We start from the raw sequence: 21,630 nt of genomic DNA on the forward strand, positions 1-21,630 counted from the left end.
ACAAAAAGGGGCAACAGGCTGTAACAGCTTTTTGAGTTTTGAGCCCAACTCAGATTCTTAAATTTCAAAACGTTTTACGAGTTACTGATGTTTTGTAGTGATAATTCACTTCTCACTGCTTTTCAAGATAAACATAAAGCTATGAATTTTAGAAACTCAAAACATTGTTATTAAAAAATATTAAGTAAATTAACTGAAGTGCAAATAAATGTTAAAATATTTTCAACTGAAACTATTTACTTTTTCAGGCACTAAAAAGAAAAATCAGGTTTGCAGCTCCCTGTGACAAGTTTAGTTTAGTTTTTAGTTTTAGATTCAGTGTTATCTTAAAGTAGACAATCTATACTAAAGATTATTGGTCTGCAAAACTTTTTAAAGTTTATTTCAAAACTTTCAAAATGTAAAAGATGCATGGAAGTATGTGGGCAGTGATGGTTATATCATTTGAAACAACCATATCTATTTCCCTATGTTTAAAGGGATAGTTCACCAAAAAAAGGAACATTTAGTCATTAGCTACTCTGTGAGGTCAGATTTAGTTTTTTAGTCCACAAAACACTGTGTTGAAAAAACAGTGTTGCAGAATCTCCCAAACAGTGGAAGTGAAAGGTGACCAGTTTTCAAATGTAAAAAAAACATTGGAATAAAAACATAAAATGCCTTCATACTGCTCTTCTGGGATAATGCAAGTCTGCTGAAGACTCGACATGCCAAGCTGACAATAAAAATGGTATTTACACCATGTTTTTAGCCTGAATCTTCACTCTAGATCTTTAGCTTGGAGCCAGGTTCATGTGCACTTTGTCTGATTACACCAGACAAGCAGTATGGAGGCATTTTATGTTTTTCTATCAAGTTGTTTTTTATATTTGAAAAGTGGCCACCATTCACTCCATTGTTTGGGAGATTCTGCAGTGCTCTTTTCCTGTGAAACTCCAGCAGTGTTTTGTGGACTAACAAAATAATCCGACCTTCAACTGGCACGAGGGTGAGTAGATAATGACTGAATTTTCACTTTTGGGTGAACTATCCCTTTAAGGGGGATCAGCTTGGTACTGGGTATAGTTCAGCTACTAGAACTGGTACAAGGAAGGAAAAAATGGTATTGAAACATCTCTATTTCAAACCTTAATCACACCCACTGTATTTTCACCCAAACTACACTGTTGTGCTGCACGGCTAAATGGCTATAAACCCCCATGAATCCCACTAACTAGAAATGTCCCATAATTTGACTGCTGATTAGCATTTCTCCCTTTTTCTTGTGGTTTCCTCCCGGTGGCTCTGCACTCGGTAGCCGTTTGAATTTAACACTGCCATCAGAAGTTTATGGACAAAGCGGGGGTGCAGAGAAAGAGACGGAGAGAGAAAAGGTGTTGAAAGTTATAGCCTCGACCTATTCATATTCTAATACCTTCAGCTCAGTGGTAAAGGTATGCTTAAAAGCGCCAGGTGGTGACATCTTAATTTTTCACGGCCGAAAAATGTGGCTGCGCGGCTCTCCTCTCTCTCCCCTATGCATTATTCTTGTTTTAAGCAGCGCGTCTCCTCAGGGGGAAGGGGGGTATTGTTTTACAACACACCCAGCTGCGGCCTACTTGCCTCGCCCGGGGTTCTTTTCAAGGAGTTGTCTTGGGTGACCCCTCTCTCTGGCAGTTATTAATAATAACACGTGCCGGGGAATAGTTCACCTTGTAGCGCTGAGGCCTCCTCGCCGCTGCATGTATGTCTAGCCTCATACAGAGGAGTCTCCAGGGGAGAGAAAGGAGAGGGGTGAGACGGTTGGAGGAGAGCAGTGTGTGTGTGCATGTTTTGGGGGGTGTATAGCCATAGGAAGCCAGAGGGAGAAACACACAAAAGACATCAAACAAAGTTTCCCCCTTGTATGTAATTAGAATCAGGTAATCATCTATGTCCCCTCTAAAGTGATGGAGAGCCTGATTAGCAGCATCAAAGAAGGCCAAGAGGGCTAAGACTTAAGAGGGAGATGGAGAGGTGTGTGTGTGTGAGTGTTTGAGAAAGATGAAGGAATAAGAAGGTAAAGTGGCAAGGCTGACAGACTGAGTGCTGCATTCTCCACCTATAAGTCCCATTAAAAGCTCGAGCAGGAGAGGCCCTTTGTGCATGCTGAGTGCTCTATTGTAATAACAAGCAGCAGAGACAGGATTCAATCTGGGGTCTGAATGAACCGACGCATTCCAGGCAAATTCTCCCCCTCAAGTGCTCAAGGGATTCAAAAAAAAAAAAAAAAATGAAGGCTGCTTCTTTTATAGGCCTCGAAAAATGATTTTGTCCTGAGAGGAATCTTTGAGTTAAAGATGAAGACCTCTGCATGCCAGTTTGAAAACTTTACCTTGGGATAAGATTGTTCCATTAGCATATTCAAATTAATAATACTGACTTAAATACATGGAAAATACTAGAATGCCCAGATCGATCAGCCACTGATTAATAAACTGCGGATTGTGAAAACCGATTGATAACGCAAAACTTGAGAGTCGGTGTGACTGTCACATGCTGCCCCAAAGTAGCTTCACCCACAGTTTTATTTGTATATCAATTACTCACCCTGAGTTGCCTTGAATTCCTAAACATCTCAACATGTTTCAAATTAAAAGCCCTCTTGCATTTCAGTGGACAAAACCCCTTCTTAACAAGACTTTTATTGTGAAACACTTGCAGCAACATGTTGTGGAAAACTCAGTGATTAATAAAATTTGGTATTACCAGTGTGGTAAATATCAAACATATAATACTGCTGTACCTGCTGCTATAACAAAACAAAAAAACAATCGGTATTGGCCAACATGGCCGTTCCCAAACATAAGAATGCCACGGCCCAATCTGAAATCTGAAAATCTTTTGCAGCCGACCTAAACCCTTTATCCCAACTCTGATCAACACATGAGACTAATCATACCAATGATGAGATATAAGATACGTTCAGTGTTAATGTGACTGCTCACCAAATACCTGACAAACCAGATCACATAATGTGAATCCCATTGTTTTATTAATTCTTTTAAAAGTAATAATGGTCATTACAAACTTTAAAACTTCAAACTTAAACTTAAAAACCTTTTATTTTATTTTTTTCACGACCTCAGGGATATGGCCCACACTTTGGGAATAACTGATTTGGATGATCAGCAAACAAATGTGATCTAGACATCCCTAGAACAATACATTTAGTCTGTCAGTGTGACTTGACTTTAAACAGAATGCCGTTCTGTTGCAGTTGCTGTCACGCCAAAGAAAAACAGAAATGTGGCGAGGCACAAGGACAGAGTAAGTAATGATGATGGCATTCACCGGCACAGCAGGCACTGTAACCTTTTAGAGTACCACATCCTTCAGAAAAAACAAAACCCTCCCCTCTCTCCTCCAAAAAAGAAGGTAAAAACAACTCCAGCACAGGTGCAGTCATGGGAGAGAAAGACAGAAACATTATCTTTGATGTCACACACTTGCTGAAGTTGACCTTGCCGCCGTTAAACAGTGCAGTGAAGACGACGCATCAAGCTAAATGTCTCCTTCAGCCAACTCAATTAATCAGTTCTCCTTGATTTACAGACAAATATTCCTGACACTTCAGCTACTGCTGTTTCATTCTTGGTTTCTTCAATTTTGTACCAATAAGTGCTTAATTACATCTGTTACAGCTATCTTTTCTAAGTCAAGGTTGTACTTTTACTTCCTGTATTTGAACAGTAGTGCTTGTGTCCAGTGTCAATTCCAGTCTAGAGACAATTTTTTCATCTCATGCGTGTTTTGTCTTGTAATTTTGCACTGTAGTCTAGGAAACCCTTATTTTCTTATCTTATTTCACAGTGTCTTTTCCATAAAACAACCAAACATCCTCATTTCAGATGTGTAGTTTCATACATTAATGTTAAATATGTGGTTTTGAGACAGTTTGAACTCAAAACAGTCTTGTCTCAGTTATCTCAACTTAAATGGTCCAGATTTTTTAAGTGGTCAGATTCATAGCATACCAGTGAGTATACTGACACACTCCTCTAATCATATAAAAGAAGTATGGTACTAAGTTGTGACAGGATGGTACTGTGGTGAAAACCTGGTTCCACCAGCTCACCATGACTGTGGACTGTCGGCAGGAGCTCATTCTTTCTCCAGCTCTGGATTTTGAGCCAAACCCTGACAAACAAATAGTCCCATATGGAAAAAAAAAACATAGAAAGAACTTGTTCAGTAAATGTTTGTTTTAAATGCCTTGTATGTCTTATACAGCTTACATGTCTCATACTCTGATTCAACTGGCTGCTTTTGCATTTTCTTCATGCAACATAATTACAAGAATTAAGTATGAATCAAGTAAATAATCTGTATGTTGTTTATAAGGAAGGTGCCTCACAAATTCTGTTTTCTGTGTGTAGTTTTTAATTAAACATTTAAAAATATCTGTCATAAAGGCATATTTTTCTATAGATCTTATGTATAAAAAGATGCTCATTTTGTTTTTTTTGTCTGTCTCATATATGTGATATCTTTCATGTCTTGTAAGGTTTCAGCTTCAGTAGTTCTGTCTGGTCATATATTATCATATATTGTATATGCCATATATTTTACTTACTTTACTTTACTTTAAGTTTACAAGTTTCATATAAAAGATATAAATATTTCAACAATTATCTATGCATCTATATCTTTTCCATACGGGGTCCTGTCCTACACTGGGCCAGTTACGAAATGTAATGCAATGCGACGTAATGCAATGCGACATAATGTAACGCAATGCCACGTAATGCAATGCGACATAATGCAACGCAATGTAACGCAACGCAACACAACGTAATACAATGTGACGTAATGTAATGCGACGTAATGCAACGCCATGTAATGCAATGCGACGTAACACAACGTAACACAATGCACCGTAACGCAAGACAACGTAACCCCGAATTTACACTGAGCGCAGCTGCGCCGCGGTTTTGCTCTGTCATGCACGCGACTTCGTTTCAGAAGCGTTTCAGCAGCGGAGCGTTTTGCCCATCTGATTATGTTTACTTGCTCTGATTTTGTTGATTAAGTCCTCTTTCCTTGCTCTTTGTGCTTCTACCATGGATAAGCAGGCTACGTCGTTAAATTGTTTATTTTCTGTCTGTCTTTATGATTGCGAGTCTGCACGGGGTCTTTTATTTTGAAAATCAACCAGACTCTCCCCTGTTTTCCGTGCCTGACTTCCTGCCCGTTCGACCAGCTCTGTGCCACTTGACGCGCCATCCGTCGAAAATAGACTTGCTGTGTATTTTCCGCGGAGCGGAGCGCCGAGCCGAGCCGCTTCTGGGATGCTGCTGAGATGCGCCACGGCGCTTCTAGTGTAAATTGCAACATTGACTAGAGTGGGAGCTATTTCTCTGCGTGCCGCGGTGCATTTACACTGAGCGCTGCGCTCAGTGTAAATTCGGGGTAACACAACGCACCGTAACGCAAGACAACGTAACACAACGCACCGTAACGCAACACTGCGTAACGCAATGCGACGTAATGCAACGTGACATAATGCAACACTGTGTAATGTAACATAACATCACGTCATGTTGTGTTGCATTATGTTGCATAAAACTTGAAATAAGTCAATTTGACTTTTGGGTTTCCCACAGGACATGAACCTCGCTTTCCTGAGTGAAAATCCTTTGTTTGTTTGACCATCTGGACTCTTTACTACGTCACCTGACTTGCTCTATTGCTCCATTATAATTGCCACAGCCACTAGAGGTCATGTCCTAAATGTAGATATGGATCATGTGCAGATGACTTTTGCCCGTTTTTCATGTGAGGACCCTTGAATAAAACACATGGTGATGGGACGTGAACTTCAGGCAACTGTATAAAAGTGGGACACGCTAGAAACATTAAAAGTAAGACAACTATATGCTTTAGAGTGATGTAAAGTTCTGACTAAAAGAGGTACAAAACTTCTCCAGTAATGCTCTCTAAGCAGATTCGCTGCAGCTAGAGTGGAGCAGCTGAAGAAAAGTGCGCCGTGGTGTTACTGACCAGCGGCCGGGATGAGGATGTCCTTGTGCCCTTCAGTGTTAGTTGGGAGAACAGCTGAACATCTGCGCTAGTCATTAGAGGAAGAGGAGCTGGCCTGAATCTTTCAGCCTGCAGAGAATCAGGGAGGAGAGAGCTGATGACAAACTACACCCAGCTTCCTGCACATCTCCCAGGAGCACGCCTATCGTCAAGTGAGCACGATGTTATGCAGTGGCAACTCTGAAATCACAGCCTTTCAGCTCTTTGTGGAGCTGTTTACTGTCCATGGATGCCTTCATAATGAGTGAACTGGCTGGGAGAGCAAGCAGCTCTGTGGGATGAGGCTGGCTGTAATCTGGGGTGAACTAAGCTGTATCTTTAGCCTGATATTCACGCTGAATGGCCTTTAATTACCATCCATTATTCAGCCTGACACTGACTGCTCTGTTGCTCTGTCTCTTTTGTGGGGGGAGATTTTATTTTTCATAACCAATCACTATTGAGTGATGTATAAGCTACATTAGACACTATACAGTAAGACACTCGTCCTGTAGGACTAACAGGAGCCTGTGAAAGGCATGTTTCAGTCCCTCATAGTGGACTGTTCACTCTGGATTCATGTCAGTTACAAGCGGCTCTGAGAATGATACAGTCCTGCTGTCCTTCAACATGTTCAGCACACTGCTGTTAACACTAGAACTACGAAAGCATTCAATTTAACTGTTTTTCATGTTTGCAATTTAATATTTTTGTCAAAATAAAACCTGTATGTAGGACCCTGACCTTGTAAATTTGATTCCAACAGGTATTTTATTAAAATTACAAAAGAGAAAAGAGTTTCTACCTTGAATCGCCATAGTGATCATATTGACTGTATCATTTCATTCCTACTGTTGCCTTGCAACTTTTTTTTCTAGCTGTGTTTTTACTCTCCTGCAAAGCTAAAACCTAGTTTTAGCTTTAGCTTTAATATCAGAAATAAATGCCAGGTAGGAGAATGAGTGCCACATGGGCTTTAGCTTCAGCTGAGCCTGATGGAGAAGCAGGTTCATATCCTATTACATCTGAATGCTGCGTAGCATTTTCTTTTTGTATGTCTATTTATCTGGTATATCTGCAACAAATACACCAATATTAAGATAAGATAAGATAAAATAAACTTTATTGATCCCACACCAGGGAAATTCACATGACAGCAGCTCAAATAGTAGTAGCAGTAGTAGGTAGAAAAGGGAGTGAGTAACAATAGAATACTCATCTCTTGAAATAAAGATAAAATAGAAAAAATATACATCACAGAAAAAACTATAGATAACTATATATAACTGTAGATACAGTATATACATATATATGTAACTACAATAACTACATATATGTGGTTATTGAAAAAGGATTGCTGTAATTGTTTCCAAATCTCGCAACATTTTTTTTTTTATTATCAGACTAACTACATTCTCTGTACAACTTGAGATTTGTGCCTGAACACAATGGCACCCGATTGTTATTATTACTATTGTTGTTATTATTATTAGAGGATTTTTTATTTTTTAGGGTGATGACATCATAAGATATGATGGCAGACAAAACATCAATAGAAGCTTAAAATGTAAATATGACATGACGAAGATGACATTTAGTACAACCTAGTACAGGCAGTCAGAATGACTGCTGTGGCCATTGTAGTAGTGACAGAACTCAAGAAGTTAAATATGCTGGGGGGTTTTTTGTCTCATGTTATGTGTTGTAGTTGTATCAGTTTGGAACATAACGACAGACAGAGCAGTAGTGAGTTCTGCTGCAGGAGAACCTCCTACATTTTCACATGTATTTATACATCGCCCACTTATTCTGCTGTGATCATTCTGTATCTGCTATCAATTCAGTTAAACCACAGCTGCTGTTCTTCATGAAGGTGCAAACCACAAAGGTTTTCCAGACATTTTTCAAGTCCACATGGAGTCAGTGGTGAAAAGTAACTAAGTACATTTACTCAAGTACTGTAGTCAAGTAATTCTGAGGTACTTCTACTTCTACTTTCTGTTTTTGCTCCTTTCTGCTTCTACTCTCCAAAATTTCAGGGACGAGTATTGTACTTTTTACTCCACTGTATTTATCTGAGAGCTTTAGTTACTATTTACTTTACAAATCAATATTTTACACACAACACATGAAGAACTTTTAAAACATGATGCAAAAAATTAAACTAGAAATTGAGCTTGAATATATATGTGTGTGTGTGTGTGTGTGTGTGTGTGTGTGTGTGTGTGTGTGTGTGTAAAGATAAATTACATAATATTATAAATACATTTTTTGTTTTGTTATATCTTTTTTTAATTTATATGTATCATCCTACATGTCTTGTAAGGTTTTGATATATTATTTGTAAGACGTAAGTGTCACAAATAGTTGCACAACTCATATCAGTTTGATATTACATTGTAAATATAAACTATTTGTTTTAACTTGAAAAAGCTGCTGTCCAGGTTGCCTTAAAATTTGAAGTTGACCGAATTAGAAACTTTATTTGGGGTAATTTTGTAATGACAAAACAAACACTTTTCTTGTCAGATTACCTTGATTCTAGCTTAAGATGTTAGGTTGAACCAACAACTCTTCGCACTGATAAACATTACAAACAAATGTGATTTTCTCTTACAATTTCTCAGTTTGAAGAGACAGTGCTTCACTTTAAACACGTTAAAATGTTCCCTGTGAATTGATTACATGTTAATTGTAAGGGGATGACTGAATTTAATACTTATATGTACTCATGTAATTCTCATCACGTGATTTCTTCAAACTATGAAAAGGAGGGTCTCAGGGGAGTTAAACAAAGCATGCTGGGAAGTCTGCTAATATGCAGATCATGTTTCTTTAGAAATTTAATTTAATGAGTTGATTGAACTCTGTACAGTTCATTCATTCAAGTCATCATTTCAAGATAAAAAAGAAATTCATAGAGAAGTACTCAAATTTACAAATTCATAAACAATAAATACACAATAAATACTGGAAAATTTAAGTTGAACTTGAATAAATTAAACTTGTATATCTACATTAAGTTAATTAAAAAAGATTAGTTGATTCTTGTATGATTTTTTTTTACAGTGTAGACATACTAAGGATACTGTATCTGGTTTGAGTTTCAGAAAACCTACAAAGTTTCATATAACACAAATTTTTTAAGGATCTTGTATCTGGTTTGACTGTCATATACTACTTAAAATTTTCAGATAAAACATTTAAACATTTAATATAATGTATCTGTTTCTTTTCTATGTGGGTTTGGTGTGATTAAACACAAACTACACAGCCTAGTGGTCAAATTCACACTAAATTAGTTTTTGATCTCAGCTTGAATGCTTGTTAGGCCTGATTAACATGGGAAATATTAAAAATACACTCACAAAGGAAATGTTACATAAATAAGGGAAATAATAAACAACTTGAGAACATTATGACACATTTATGTTTATGTTGCTTTAAGCTCATAGTGAAAGTGCTTGAGTGAATTAACTAAATGAGACGAAGGAAGTTAAGAGATAGAGCCATCAATCAGTGCAGTATTCAGAATGTGGATCGTGGCCTTAAACAGTTGACTTGACTGTGTGTGTGAGCTCTGCAAACTATATTTTGCCACTTTGTGAGTAATCACACAGTGAACAGTCGTCTTTATTAAAGGTGTGACACATGTTCATAAGGAAAAATGTATCTAAATGAGATTTGTGAATAGAAACCATGAGCTTCAGACAGTCTGAGCCTTTTCTCTTCACTCGCCGCCGCTCCCCGGAGATAAAGCTTGACTTGATGTCACAGTCACGTCTGATGCCGACATGCAAACTGACAATGCGTCATAAGCCCGATGCGAGATGAAAAAAAGATACATTTTTCATTTACATTTACATATGTGGTTATACAAGGTGGTGGTGGACTACAAAGTTGATTCTGAAGGAGGAAAAAATGGAAGTTATTACAGTGAACCATGCTCTACATGTTGGTTATCTCTCACTGATAGCCAGCTTTCCAAAACGTTAATAAATCCAGCCATGTTGACGGCTCTGTGAGTTTGCTTGCATTTACAATCTTAGTAAAACCACTGTAGAGGAAAATTGAAGTTGGATTAAAAAAATGAATGAATAGATAGATAAATAAATAAGTGTTCTCCTGGTGCTGTCTTTAAAATGGATGCCTAGAATTTACAGTTTTCCATTAACTGATGCCCAACAGCTTTTTCACGCCTGCACCCGGCCTTGGAGCCGACGTCTGTGTGTGTGTGTGTGTGTGTGTGTGTGTGTGTGTGTGTGTGTGTGTGTGTGTGTGTCTGTGTGCGGTGGCACTCAGCAGGCCGCGGTGCCGCAGTCTTCATTTTCTCAGCGTTTTTTAACTTAAATGTGTCAGTCTGTCTGCTCTCCTCCCTCCTCTGGGCTTTCAAACATTATCGCTCGCTACTATGAAAATCACACATCAGCATAAACAGTGGCGTCGCCGCGCTATTACCAGTATCATCAATGGAGGCTTTGGTTTCAAAGGGATCATTTGTTGATAAAATGTTCTCGCTGCATTTCTCCATATTCACAGAGAGCAAAGCACAAATCAAGCTCCAGGAGATAATACCTGTAATTATGTTTGCAGTTGCAGGTTTACACACACACACACACACACACACTGTACATCACATTTGATCACACAGGGACTGCTGAAGCTTTAAGTTTTTTCTCCACATATTTGTTTTTTTTTTAACTCAGTTTTTTTTTCTTGCGATAGAGGATTATTATTTCTCTGCTGGTGGGATCACATCGCTCATGGTTGTAGACCCCTGAAGAATTCTATTAACCCTGGTTATGTCAGGCCTAATAACATGCCACCCTGCTAAGAAGAAAAGGATTGACTTGGAGGATGGGGGTGGGGGTGTGTAATGAAGGCCCAAATAATTTACTTTTAAAGCCGGTGGAATATAAAAATGCACTAAATGTGAAGTCATCCTTATTTTCGCTCTGCTGTGGCTAACCTGTGCTGACAGACTCAGATAAACATGAGTAGAAATCATATATGTGAGCTTGCTTTTTGAGTCAGGGAGTGTGTGTTGGTGTGTGTGTGTAAAATTGTATTGCTTTGTGATGTTGCAGCCATTGATTGGCTCGGTGATGGAGCCTGGCTTTCTTTGTTGCTCTGCAGATCAGATGTGGAGTGCTGCGGTTTGCTATATTTGCCATTCATTAGCTGGCATTGAGGAGATGTCAGGGCGCATTCGCGGGCAGGCCACTCGCGTGATAGCAAGCGTCAAATCAATTCAGTCACCTTGAACTTTGAAGATGAAAGAATAACATGTTGGAATTGGTCTCCCTCTTACCCTGCACGCCTGTTCAGAAACACTCGCCTGGCCTCGCTGCTGCTGCTGCTGCTGTATGCAGCCGTGTTGGCAAACAATGTCCACATCTACTGACTCACTGACGGCATTTTCAGCTTCTGCTCTGAAGCCGTGCAGCCGCCACAAAAGACCCGTGGACACCAAGCAGCAGATGGACAAACACTTTCCAGTGGTCCTGGTGCTCAGCTTTAGGTGTGGATGTATTTACATGACACATCACATTGTAAGATCACATGCAGGGCATACTCGCCAACTCTCCCAATTTTTCCAGGAGACTCGGATCACAGTTCTGCTCAGCCAAATTTTCACTGTTTTTCCTTTATCGCGACCTGTTTCTGACACTGTATATGACTCTGACAGTCTGCTGTTTCTACTGGGACACCAAACCACACGTCCTATGGAGAGGTACATTATAAAGGAAAAGCTCGTGCATTTTACAAAATTGTCTTTTAGAGACAGGGGCAAACAAATTAATGAATGAAACTGTATTATTTCCTGGGAATTAAAAGTAAACTTAAGTATTCAACATCAAAATGCCGCTGTGGAGATATGCAACACATTTTAAATTAATCACCAACTATTTTGATAATCAATTTGAGCAAAAAGAAAGGTTCTCTGATTTCAGCTTCTTAAATGAGAATATTTTCTGGTTTCTTTACTCCTCTCTGACAGTAAACTGAATATCTTTGAGTTGTGGACAAAACAAGACATTTGAGGACGTCATCTTGGACTCTGATCAACATTTTCTGACATTTTATGGACCAATTGACTAATTAATTATCCAGAAAATGATCGACAGATTGACTGATAATACAAATTAATTAATAAATAATTAATCAATTAATCAAGAAAGTAATCAACATTGACATTAATCGAAAATGAAATGAATCATTAGTTGCAGCCCTGTTACAGTGTACTTATTATTTTGTTGTTTTTATTCTTTCAAAGCCACCAGAATGTAGAAAACAACGTCTCTGAAACTCAAATGTTTTGGTAAACCAGTGCATTGCATGCAACTAAAGATGTAAAAAAAAAAACATGGATTCATTTGCTCATTATTTTCATAATGAATTGTTCGGTCTATAAAATTAAAAATTCAAAAAATAATCACAATCACAGTTTCTCAGAGCCCAAAGTGACATCTTCAAATGTCTTCTTATTTCCAAACAAAGATCCAAACCCCAAAGACTTAAGATTTATTTATTTAAGACAAGCAGCCAGTCCTCACATTTAAGAAGATGCAACGAGACAATGATTGACGTTTGTTCTTGAAAATGACTTTAACACATGATATGCCGATAAGGGTCTCTCAAAATAAAAAAATAACTAAAGACGTAGTTTAAAGAAATTGTGAAGTAGCGTGGAATCATGGGAGTTACCAATGAAAATCTATCTGATGTGACTCAGGCAGAAATATGGTTCACAGACGAGGTAATGTGTTAAACTTTTCTATTTAATCCTCCTTCTTCACTCTCTGACATGTTGGACATATTCCATGTTTTTATGGCAGTTATAGCAACTAACAAGAGAAGTATAATATAATACTGTATCAATAAGCATTAGATTACATGAGGATGTGAAAATATGCAGTATTAACACGGACCTTGTTGTTAAGAGTCACTTCAAACCCAGGTTGTGGCTTTGGGCCCCCTGACCTCTTGGGCCTCAGGGCCAATGCCTGGCAGGTCCATTCCTGCATCATACAGAGAGTGCCTGAGTTCTTCTCTTTTCTGCTTCCCACCCAGTACAGTTTTAGTTAGACAGCCTACATTTCACCCCTGCCTGCACTTATTAGAAGCAGTTTGGGGTTCAGTGTTTTGCTCAAGGACACGTCAACATGTGGACAGATTGGAGTCAGGTATCAATCCTTGTGATTAGTGGATGAGCGAATGTTTTTTCATGTTTTCAGCCATGTTTTTTTTCTGTATGAAAATGTGAAAGTACATAAAAACAGGTAGATGAAAACTAAAAGAATGATGTTCCACCAGCACCTGACTGACTGCACACTCAGCTGGTGTGAGTGTCAAGGCTGAGACTGTGAGGCTCAGGACCTGTTGGTTATTCCTCTCAGTCTGCTGCACCTAACAGGGACTCTCATCAGCACTGTGTGCTGGGGCCTGCAGGAGACACGCAGGACACACACACTCACAGTCTGACATCCCAGAATGCTGTGCTGCAGGCAGCAACAAAGACAGGAGGAAGTCAGAGACGTGGACATCAGCGGGAAATTCCCCTGAAAGGTTCCCTGGATATGTGAAACATGTTTTAATGTTCTTTTTTCATGAGCCTATATACACTGTAAAAATAAATGATTTGTTTCAACTTAAAGAAGTTGGTGGCTGCCATCAGATTTTTAAGTTGACTTGAATATGAAAAGACAAGTTAAAGTAATTTTGTAATGATTCAAAACAAATAAAGTTTTTTAGTCAAATATTAGTCAGATATTACTTTATGTTGAGTAAGTTGAACCAACAACTGTTCAGTTACACTGACAAACATTACAAATTTAATTTCCTTTGACATTTTCAGTTTGAAAAGTTCTTCATTTCACACAAAATGCTTAAGTGTAAAGTCTCCCGCTCATGATCAGTGGTAAAAAAATTGCACTGGCTGCATTTAAACTATTAAATTAAAACAATTTTAAATGATTTGAACTTTGACCTTGTTTGCTGCTGACCTTTCAAAGCGCAGCCAGTGACATAACACTGTATGTGATGACGTAGCATTAAGCAACCACAGATGTCTGGAAGTGACACAAGCAGAGGAGAGAGATACTGATGGTGTTGGGAACTCCAGACCCACGAAACATCTCATGAGTGTGATCATTTTAACATTTGCAAAACATGCACAATGAAGAAACAATGCGTACAAATCTCCCAAGAGTTTTACAAATCAAGGGTTCCCTTCTAGGACACTATGAGGGAAAGCGATGGCGGAAAATAGTTTCAGAGATCTGGGAATCCTATAGGTGACAAATGTAGCTAAATCCAATGCAAAAGGTAGCTTAGCCATTTGTATATCAGTCAGATATGGCATATAGCGCTGTGCTTTGCTTCACAGTGCCCTACCTCATAGTGAGCCCAGGACAAATTTAAACCATGTTAAGTCTGTTTAAGAGGGTAGAGACTGAATTCAAAACTAACCTGCATCATTTTTCGCAGCATTATTGTAAAAAGAAGAAAACATGACTTATCTGAAAATGTATCAGAAACCCACAGCAAGTTTCCATCATATATGTTTTCTTCAGACTATAAATAAGAAGCTTTCAGCAGAGGTTTAACGCTCAAACAATGCAATGCATGCTGGGAGGTCTGCTAATATGTTTCTTTTGAAATGTGATTTAATGAGTTGACTGAACTCAACTCAAGTCAAAGGACATCAAGTTAGAAGAAGTCATGTTTATAATTATATTAATGTGTTCTGAAACTAAATAAGTTTAATTCACTTGAATAAATAAAACTTGTACATTTACATTAAGTTAATGTGAAAAGATTAGCTGATTCCTATATGTTTTTTTTACAGCATATGTAATTAATTAATAAAGAATAAAGGAACTAAATTCATAAAAAAAAAAACATGCAAAATGCTATTTTTTAACACTATGACTGAATGCCCTGTAATTGATATTTTTCAAAAATATTACAGACTGAGCCTCAATTACAGTGGAAAGATGTAACAATTCAAAAACAGCTGTATTTGCAGGAGGGAAAAATCTAAAGTGATGGTAATGTATCAGTTGTAATACCGTACAAGAATACTATGACCTGTCATCCCTCTGTGATTTTAATAAAGACACGCATGTCGCTGTTGAAACTGCACTGGTGTCTACTATCTGTCCTCTCAGAAATCAAGTTGTGAATGTCTTCTCCAGCTGAATGAAGGTGCAGCAGAAATCATGTCAGTGGAAAGCTTTACATGTGTTCAGATTCATTCAGTATGTAAACACCTTTTAAGCCGGCGGCTGTTTGTCTCTCAGCAGGCCTCAGTACAACTATCACAACGCTGACAGCTCGGAGGAGAAAAAATGATCTTATACTCACAGACGGAAAAAAATCTCGTGATAAAAATACTCATTGTGCTCTAAAATACAGTAAAATAATCTGTCAGTGAGGAGGGAAGAGAAATAAGCACCTTTTCTGAAAGGCTCGGTTAGTATTTTTTGGCCATATAAACTGAAGGTAAACTCACATGTATTATATATATTATAAATGAGTTTTTATAGATGCAAAAGCAGCATTTGGGTCTGTTGAAAGATGATTATTTAAAGCTTCTATATATGAGATTTTGAACATTAATATGACAGCAAACAGCCATTTGCTATGTAAAGAGTGGTGTAAAGCTCGGAGCTCGTTTTTCTTTTCTTGATGTAAAATCATACAGGAATTTCATGGAATTTTCAATTTTCAACTCAATATAAGTTTTATTCACTCAAATTAATTAAACCCAAAATTTCTAGTATCACCTCAGAACTTATAAACATGAGTTCTTGAAGTATTTTGACTTGAAAGGATATGAATCAGTCAACTCTTTAAATTAATTTTCTAAAGAAACATGATCAGCATATTAGTGGACTTCCCAGGATGCATTGTGTGCGAGTTAACTCTCGAGAGCCTTCTTTTTTTGGTTTGATGAAATAAAGGATTTTTTTTTTTTTTTTGCAATGTTTGACTTCAGAGTTGTTGGTTCAACTTAATATCTTAAGCTTATTGAACATGGTTTCTCAAGTTCAATTAAATTAATATCAACTTTATTGGCAAGAAAAGTTTATTTGTTTTGAATCATAACACAATTACCTCAACCTGTGTTCTTAAATTCAGTCAACTTAAAATTTTCAGGCAGTCTGGACACTAACCTCTTAAAGTTAAAACACATTTTTACATGATAGATAACTGTTACGGATCATGCCACATATCTTCAGATTGTGCCTGTACAACCTGACTATATTTACTTTCTGCTAACTGATAACGACACTGATAACCTTTAATACCAGACTACAGAACACACTGTACTCCTGCAAATTAAAAAGATCTTAACTTCCTTTCCTGTGAATCAAAATAGTGATACATCCTGTTCCAGCCAATAAACAGGTGAATGAACTCTATTCCACCAAATCAGTTCAATTCAGTTCAAGTAAATCAAAGACAAAATACAAATAAAAGCCGCGACTTTACTCCAAGAAACAGAAAGAAAGCAGGTTACTCAGCTCTTTAAATAACAGTGCCAAAGCAGAGTTTCTGACTGTATGTTGGGCTCAGACCACAAAGTGAGGAGTCACCTCATGTGTACATGGGTCACATGACACTTCTAACACTGATGTAATGATATGTATTTAAAAATATCTGGACCTGCATCAATCCAGATAATCTGGTCACTATGAAATGCTGCTGCTCCTGTTTGAACCGACTGGACAAGCAACATATCCATAGTGCTTTACTGGCTGGAATGTTTCCTTGCATTTTTCTGCATCAAGCTTGGTTCAGGTTTTTTTTTTTTACTGCTATTTGTTGTGAATCTTTTGAGAATAATTCACATTTCTGATGTGAACCTTGACCTGTATGGAGTCAGAAAGGTTAGTGACATGCCTCAAGAAAAAGTTACTTTGAGTAAAAGTTTGCTGTTGCACTTATCAATTTTCTCCTTTCTGTTTTATTACGTATGATTCTGTTTTAAGCTCGAGTTGCTGCCAGTTTCAAAACCCTGTTTATATTATTGTTCTTTAATGGGCTACAATATTTTAAAGTTGGATTTTTCAAAATAAATCAAAATTCTACATGTATAAAATCCATTAAAAATATTAAGTCTAACTAGTCATAGCACTATTCAAACAGTGCTGGTTAAAAAGGTGCATAACAACCTAAGTGAAGACTGTTATAGTGATATTTTCTTTTTAAAAAGACAAAAAATATGATAAATAACTCAGAAAAAAATGGAAATAGTGAACAAATGCCATACCATAATTTATATGTCAAAGGTGTCACTGCCTAACCGCTGAGTTAAGACAAATTTTAAGCCTTAAAACAAAGTCAGACCTCCCAAAAAATACATCTGTGCTCCATTCCACAAAATAAAGAGGAGCTGAGCCTGAACTCTAAATGTGCGTGAAGTGGATTTTTGTCTAACATTCGTGTACACACTGTGAGCAGAGCCGGTCAGCACTGTTTGTTGAACGTCACATGGATGTGGGCTGTGTTTCTTACCGTAGGTAGTCTCTCCGGCACAGGATGAGGTTGGCTTTGGTGTAGAGCGTGGAGCCCACCTCGCCCAACCTGCAGTCGCAGCAGGCACACTTGAGGCAGTCCTCGTGCCAGTACTTATCGAGGGCCTTCAGCAGGTAGCGGTCCTTGATCTTCCGGTTGCAGCCGGCACAGCCTTTTGGCTTGGTGTCCGGCTGGACGGAGAGCATTTGTATACCTGCACAGATACAGACACAACATAGACACACTTAAACACTGACTCAGGAGGTGGCACATGTTTTCTTAATAGTGACGTCCTCATAGTGAAAGAAGGAAACACACAAATTCGGAGATGAGAAGAATCAGGGAGTGTGATGCATTAAAAGTTCAATTTAACATGTATAGTATTTTTAAAGTTTAGTTAAGTTGAAAAGAAAAGCACAGATAAATCTCAGCTGAATTGTTAAGGTGAGCTGAGATACAGTTTTCATTGTGATCCTCGATCTGTACAAAGGAGAGGTGCTTTAAGTACAATATTTGTGAATTTGACAAAAAATAACACTAAAAGTAAATAAGACACACGTGAATTTCCTTTATTTCTAATTGTCAGAAAACAGATTTTATCCTGAACTGCTACACAGCAAATTAGGTGTCAATACTACATGCAGGCTATTGACATTTCTATTGCCATGCTAAGAGTGAAAATCTTTTTCCACTCATATTGTATGAACAAAAATATGAATTAAGATCTTAAACTGCAGGTTTGAATCAATGTTACATGAGGAGTGTACAGAGCTGTCTCCCAATGCCACACTAAACAATCCTCAGGAGGTTTTGAGTCAGTAGTGTGTTCACACTGGAAAAGATTCAAAATCAAGTGAACTCAAAGTCAGTAAGCAGGCTGTCCCTGCACGCTGTACAAGGAGCTGCAAAAAAATATACCAAATCTGTAAGTGATAAGACAGCTTGTGGAAGATGTGAGGAAACAAATAAAAATGTGCTTTTTTAGCTGGCAGAGTTCAGCTGTGCCTTAATTCAAAAGTTTGAGTTTGTAGTGTGTTGACACTTGTGACAAAATGTCACAAAATTAAGTGTACCAAAAGTATGGGGCTACACTCATTTTGTGCATTAAAAATTAATTGTACTGAAAAAGACACACTGTATAAGGAGCCTCAAAAATACAACTGTGTTAATTTATAACAGCTCAGCTGTGTTTCAATCCAAGACTATGAGTTTGTGGTGTGTTTATATTTGTAATGAAATGTAACAAAATTGAGTGCACTAAAAATCCAGTGCACTACAGTGTATTTAATATAAGTGTAGACCCACCCCATTTTTTAGAGTAATAAAAAATGTCAGCATGCAAACTGGACATGCCTTACTTATTACCCATATATCTGTCCATACAGCTACATGTCTCCATATATCTATGTAAGTGAATGGTGTATATAGTGTATATATAATCAGTCTGTAGTCTTGAGTGTATAGTTTTAACAAATTTAGTACTTTATGTTTTATATTCCTCAATTCTAAAAACAGGTCCAAGGGCTTATTCAAGGCCTCAGTTCAGATCAGTGTAAAAAAAAAACTAAAAAAAAAATCTAACCTTTTCTTTTTAACTTAAATATTAATTATTAATTTATTCAAGTAAATTAAACTTAAAATTTCTGATATTTTTGGTTATAATACTTCTTATAAAAATGAATTATTCTAACTTGAAGTCTTTTGACTTGAATGCATGTACTGTACAGAGTTCAATCAACTCATTAAATAAAGTTTCTAAAGAAACAGACATCCCAGCATGCATTGTTTGAGAATTAAAACTCTCCTCAGACCCTTTTTATATATATATATATATATATATAAACAAAACATATATGATGAAAACTTGCTGTCTGTCTTCAATAGACTTTTAGAAAAGTTATGGTCAACTGTATTCATGATAATGAAAACACTGTGAACCATGAAATACAACTTTATTTGACTAAGTGTATTTGTTTTGAATCATTACAAAATTACCTCAACTTGTCTTTTCACATTTAGTCAACTTAGAATTTAAAGCAGTCGAACATTAACTTTAACAAAATAACTAAGTTATACTGACAGACTATTTTTATAGCAAAGTGTTCAGTGACTTCTTCTGTACCGGCACTGTGTACAGTTTGTTAATAAAAAAAAAGAAAAAAAAAAAAGGAATGTTTTTTTTCTTTTTGCCGTTGTATGAAAAAGCATTGAGTATCATTTTTCTTATATATACATATATATATATATATATATATATATATATATATATATATATATGCAGTGTGGCTTTGGACACAGTCCAGGTCCCTGTTGATATGGTAACGGTAAATGTAAATATTTCTAACTGTGAGAACACACACCAATGTGAGCTTCAATCCAAGTCCATAAAAAAGGAAGACGTCCTCTGCAGTAAAGTGTTTAATACTCACTGAAAAACAAAGAGTATAGCAGGTGATTTCCCTGATTAGCACATTACTGAGGATGAGGAGGAAGAAAGTAACACACACTCACTGCACCCCACCTTGTATAGAAAACAGTGTGAGGAGACCCCTGCAGTGATGATGCCTTAACTTGAATTTTTGACCTATATTTTATCATATTTGGTGTTTTTTCACCCTTACTTGAGTAGAAAAAAAACATTCATTGTATTGGTATGGAAAATGATACTAATAAATAATGTAACAACAATAACATTAAGTATTATTTAAACCATTGTTGCCCATCCTGGGGGTCCCGGCCCTTACTGGGAGTAGCACAAGCTTCTTGTGGGGTCAAAAAGCCTTCTTGATTTTGAGGGGTGCAAGAGAGAAACATTTTCTGAAATATATACAGTAGGCATATATCTCAGCATTTCATTCATTTCTGTGAAGAAAACCAAATTGTTATTTTTAAGAAACCATGTGATAGAGCATTCTAGTTATGCGCGTGGTACTGCCAGTGAATGAGATGTAAATGTGTTAGTAACTGAGTTGGGATATATACGAATTTTGATGACTGCTTTGGAGAAATCATTTAATATCAGTCCACACAATATCCCACTGCTCACCATTGTGACCAACCATAAAACCCACTTTTTAGAATGGTTACTAATGACACCAGATTTGGATATTTTCATGTATTGAAAAAATTGGGGATTAAATGTTTTCAATATATAAAAGAGAAATTTAAAGAAGATCTCACAGGTTAAGGGCACAGTGAGAATCTGAACAGAACCTTCACAGTGATCTGCATTAGAAGAAAACACTGAATTTGTATTTGTTTTTGTTTTGTTTTTTTCTTTTATTAAAAAGACAATTAAGCATGCATGATTGTTAGAAATGAAATCACATGATACAGACAGAGGTTTGTATAGAAAGTTCCAAAAAATATCTGGAAAATTCACTCAAACCACTTGTTTTACACAAACTTTAATTTCTGGTTCAGTGTTTGTGTTAATGTGCAGTTTATCACTTGCTCTGCTCTGTTATTGTTGTGCAAAACGAATTATCCATAAAATATGTCACTCAGTGAGACATGATAGAAAAGGGTCTCTTAAAGAAAAGGGTAACAGCTGTGAGTACAGGGATGTGAACCAGCACTGGACTGACTGACAAAGAAGTGAATGTAGGCTGTTTATTGGTCAGACTGGGCTCTGACCAGTAAGACCATTACAATCAACAGTAACAGCAGTCCTGTTTAAGTGTTGTGAGCCCACACAGACACAAAGCCACAGTTTCACATTTCTTCCTGGACACTTTTTTTTTCTCTTTTCTCCACGTTGACCTCCTCTGTGTTTAAAGGGGCGTGGCTACAGACGAGCAGCTTTGCAGCGGCAGTATTGTTTGGCCTGAGCTGACTGAGCTCGAGCCTTTGTTGGCCCACTGGGGGAGAGGAGGAGGACGGGGGGGGGGGGGGGGCGGGGGGGGGGCGACAATGTGGCCTCGCACCGGGCTGGAATTAGTATTCTCCTACCATTCCCTGAGGAGAGTCACACCCCCACCCGCTCCCCTTTGTCCCCCATTCACCACACACACACACACACACACACACACACACACACACACACACACACACACACACGCTCAA

General features: G+C 37.5%; 1 protein-coding gene across 3 annotated transcripts in view; it reads right to left on the minus strand.

Annotated features, from left to right (window-relative positions):
- lmo3 (LIM domain only 3) overlaps positions 1-21,630 on the minus strand; it is a 75,326-nt gene that overhangs the window by 44,812 nt on the left and 8,884 nt on the right. For all 3 annotated transcript variants that reach the window (XM_084710920.1, XM_084710921.1, XM_084710918.1), the window contains exon 2: positions 17,566-17,779. In XM_084710920.1, the coding sequence (XP_084567046.1) occupies positions 17,566-17,771 (206 nt within the window). In that variant the 5' untranslated portion in view covers positions 17,772-17,779. The remainder of the gene's footprint in view (positions 1-17,565; positions 17,780-21,630) is intronic.

The sequence above is a fragment of the Lutjanus erythropterus genome, chromosome 22 (assembly GCF_056507025.1).
Source record: "Lutjanus erythropterus isolate fLutEry1 chromosome 22, fLutEry1.hap2, whole genome shotgun sequence".
Lineage (NCBI taxonomy): Eukaryota > Metazoa > Chordata > Actinopteri > Lutjaniformes > Lutjanidae > Lutjanus > Lutjanus erythropterus.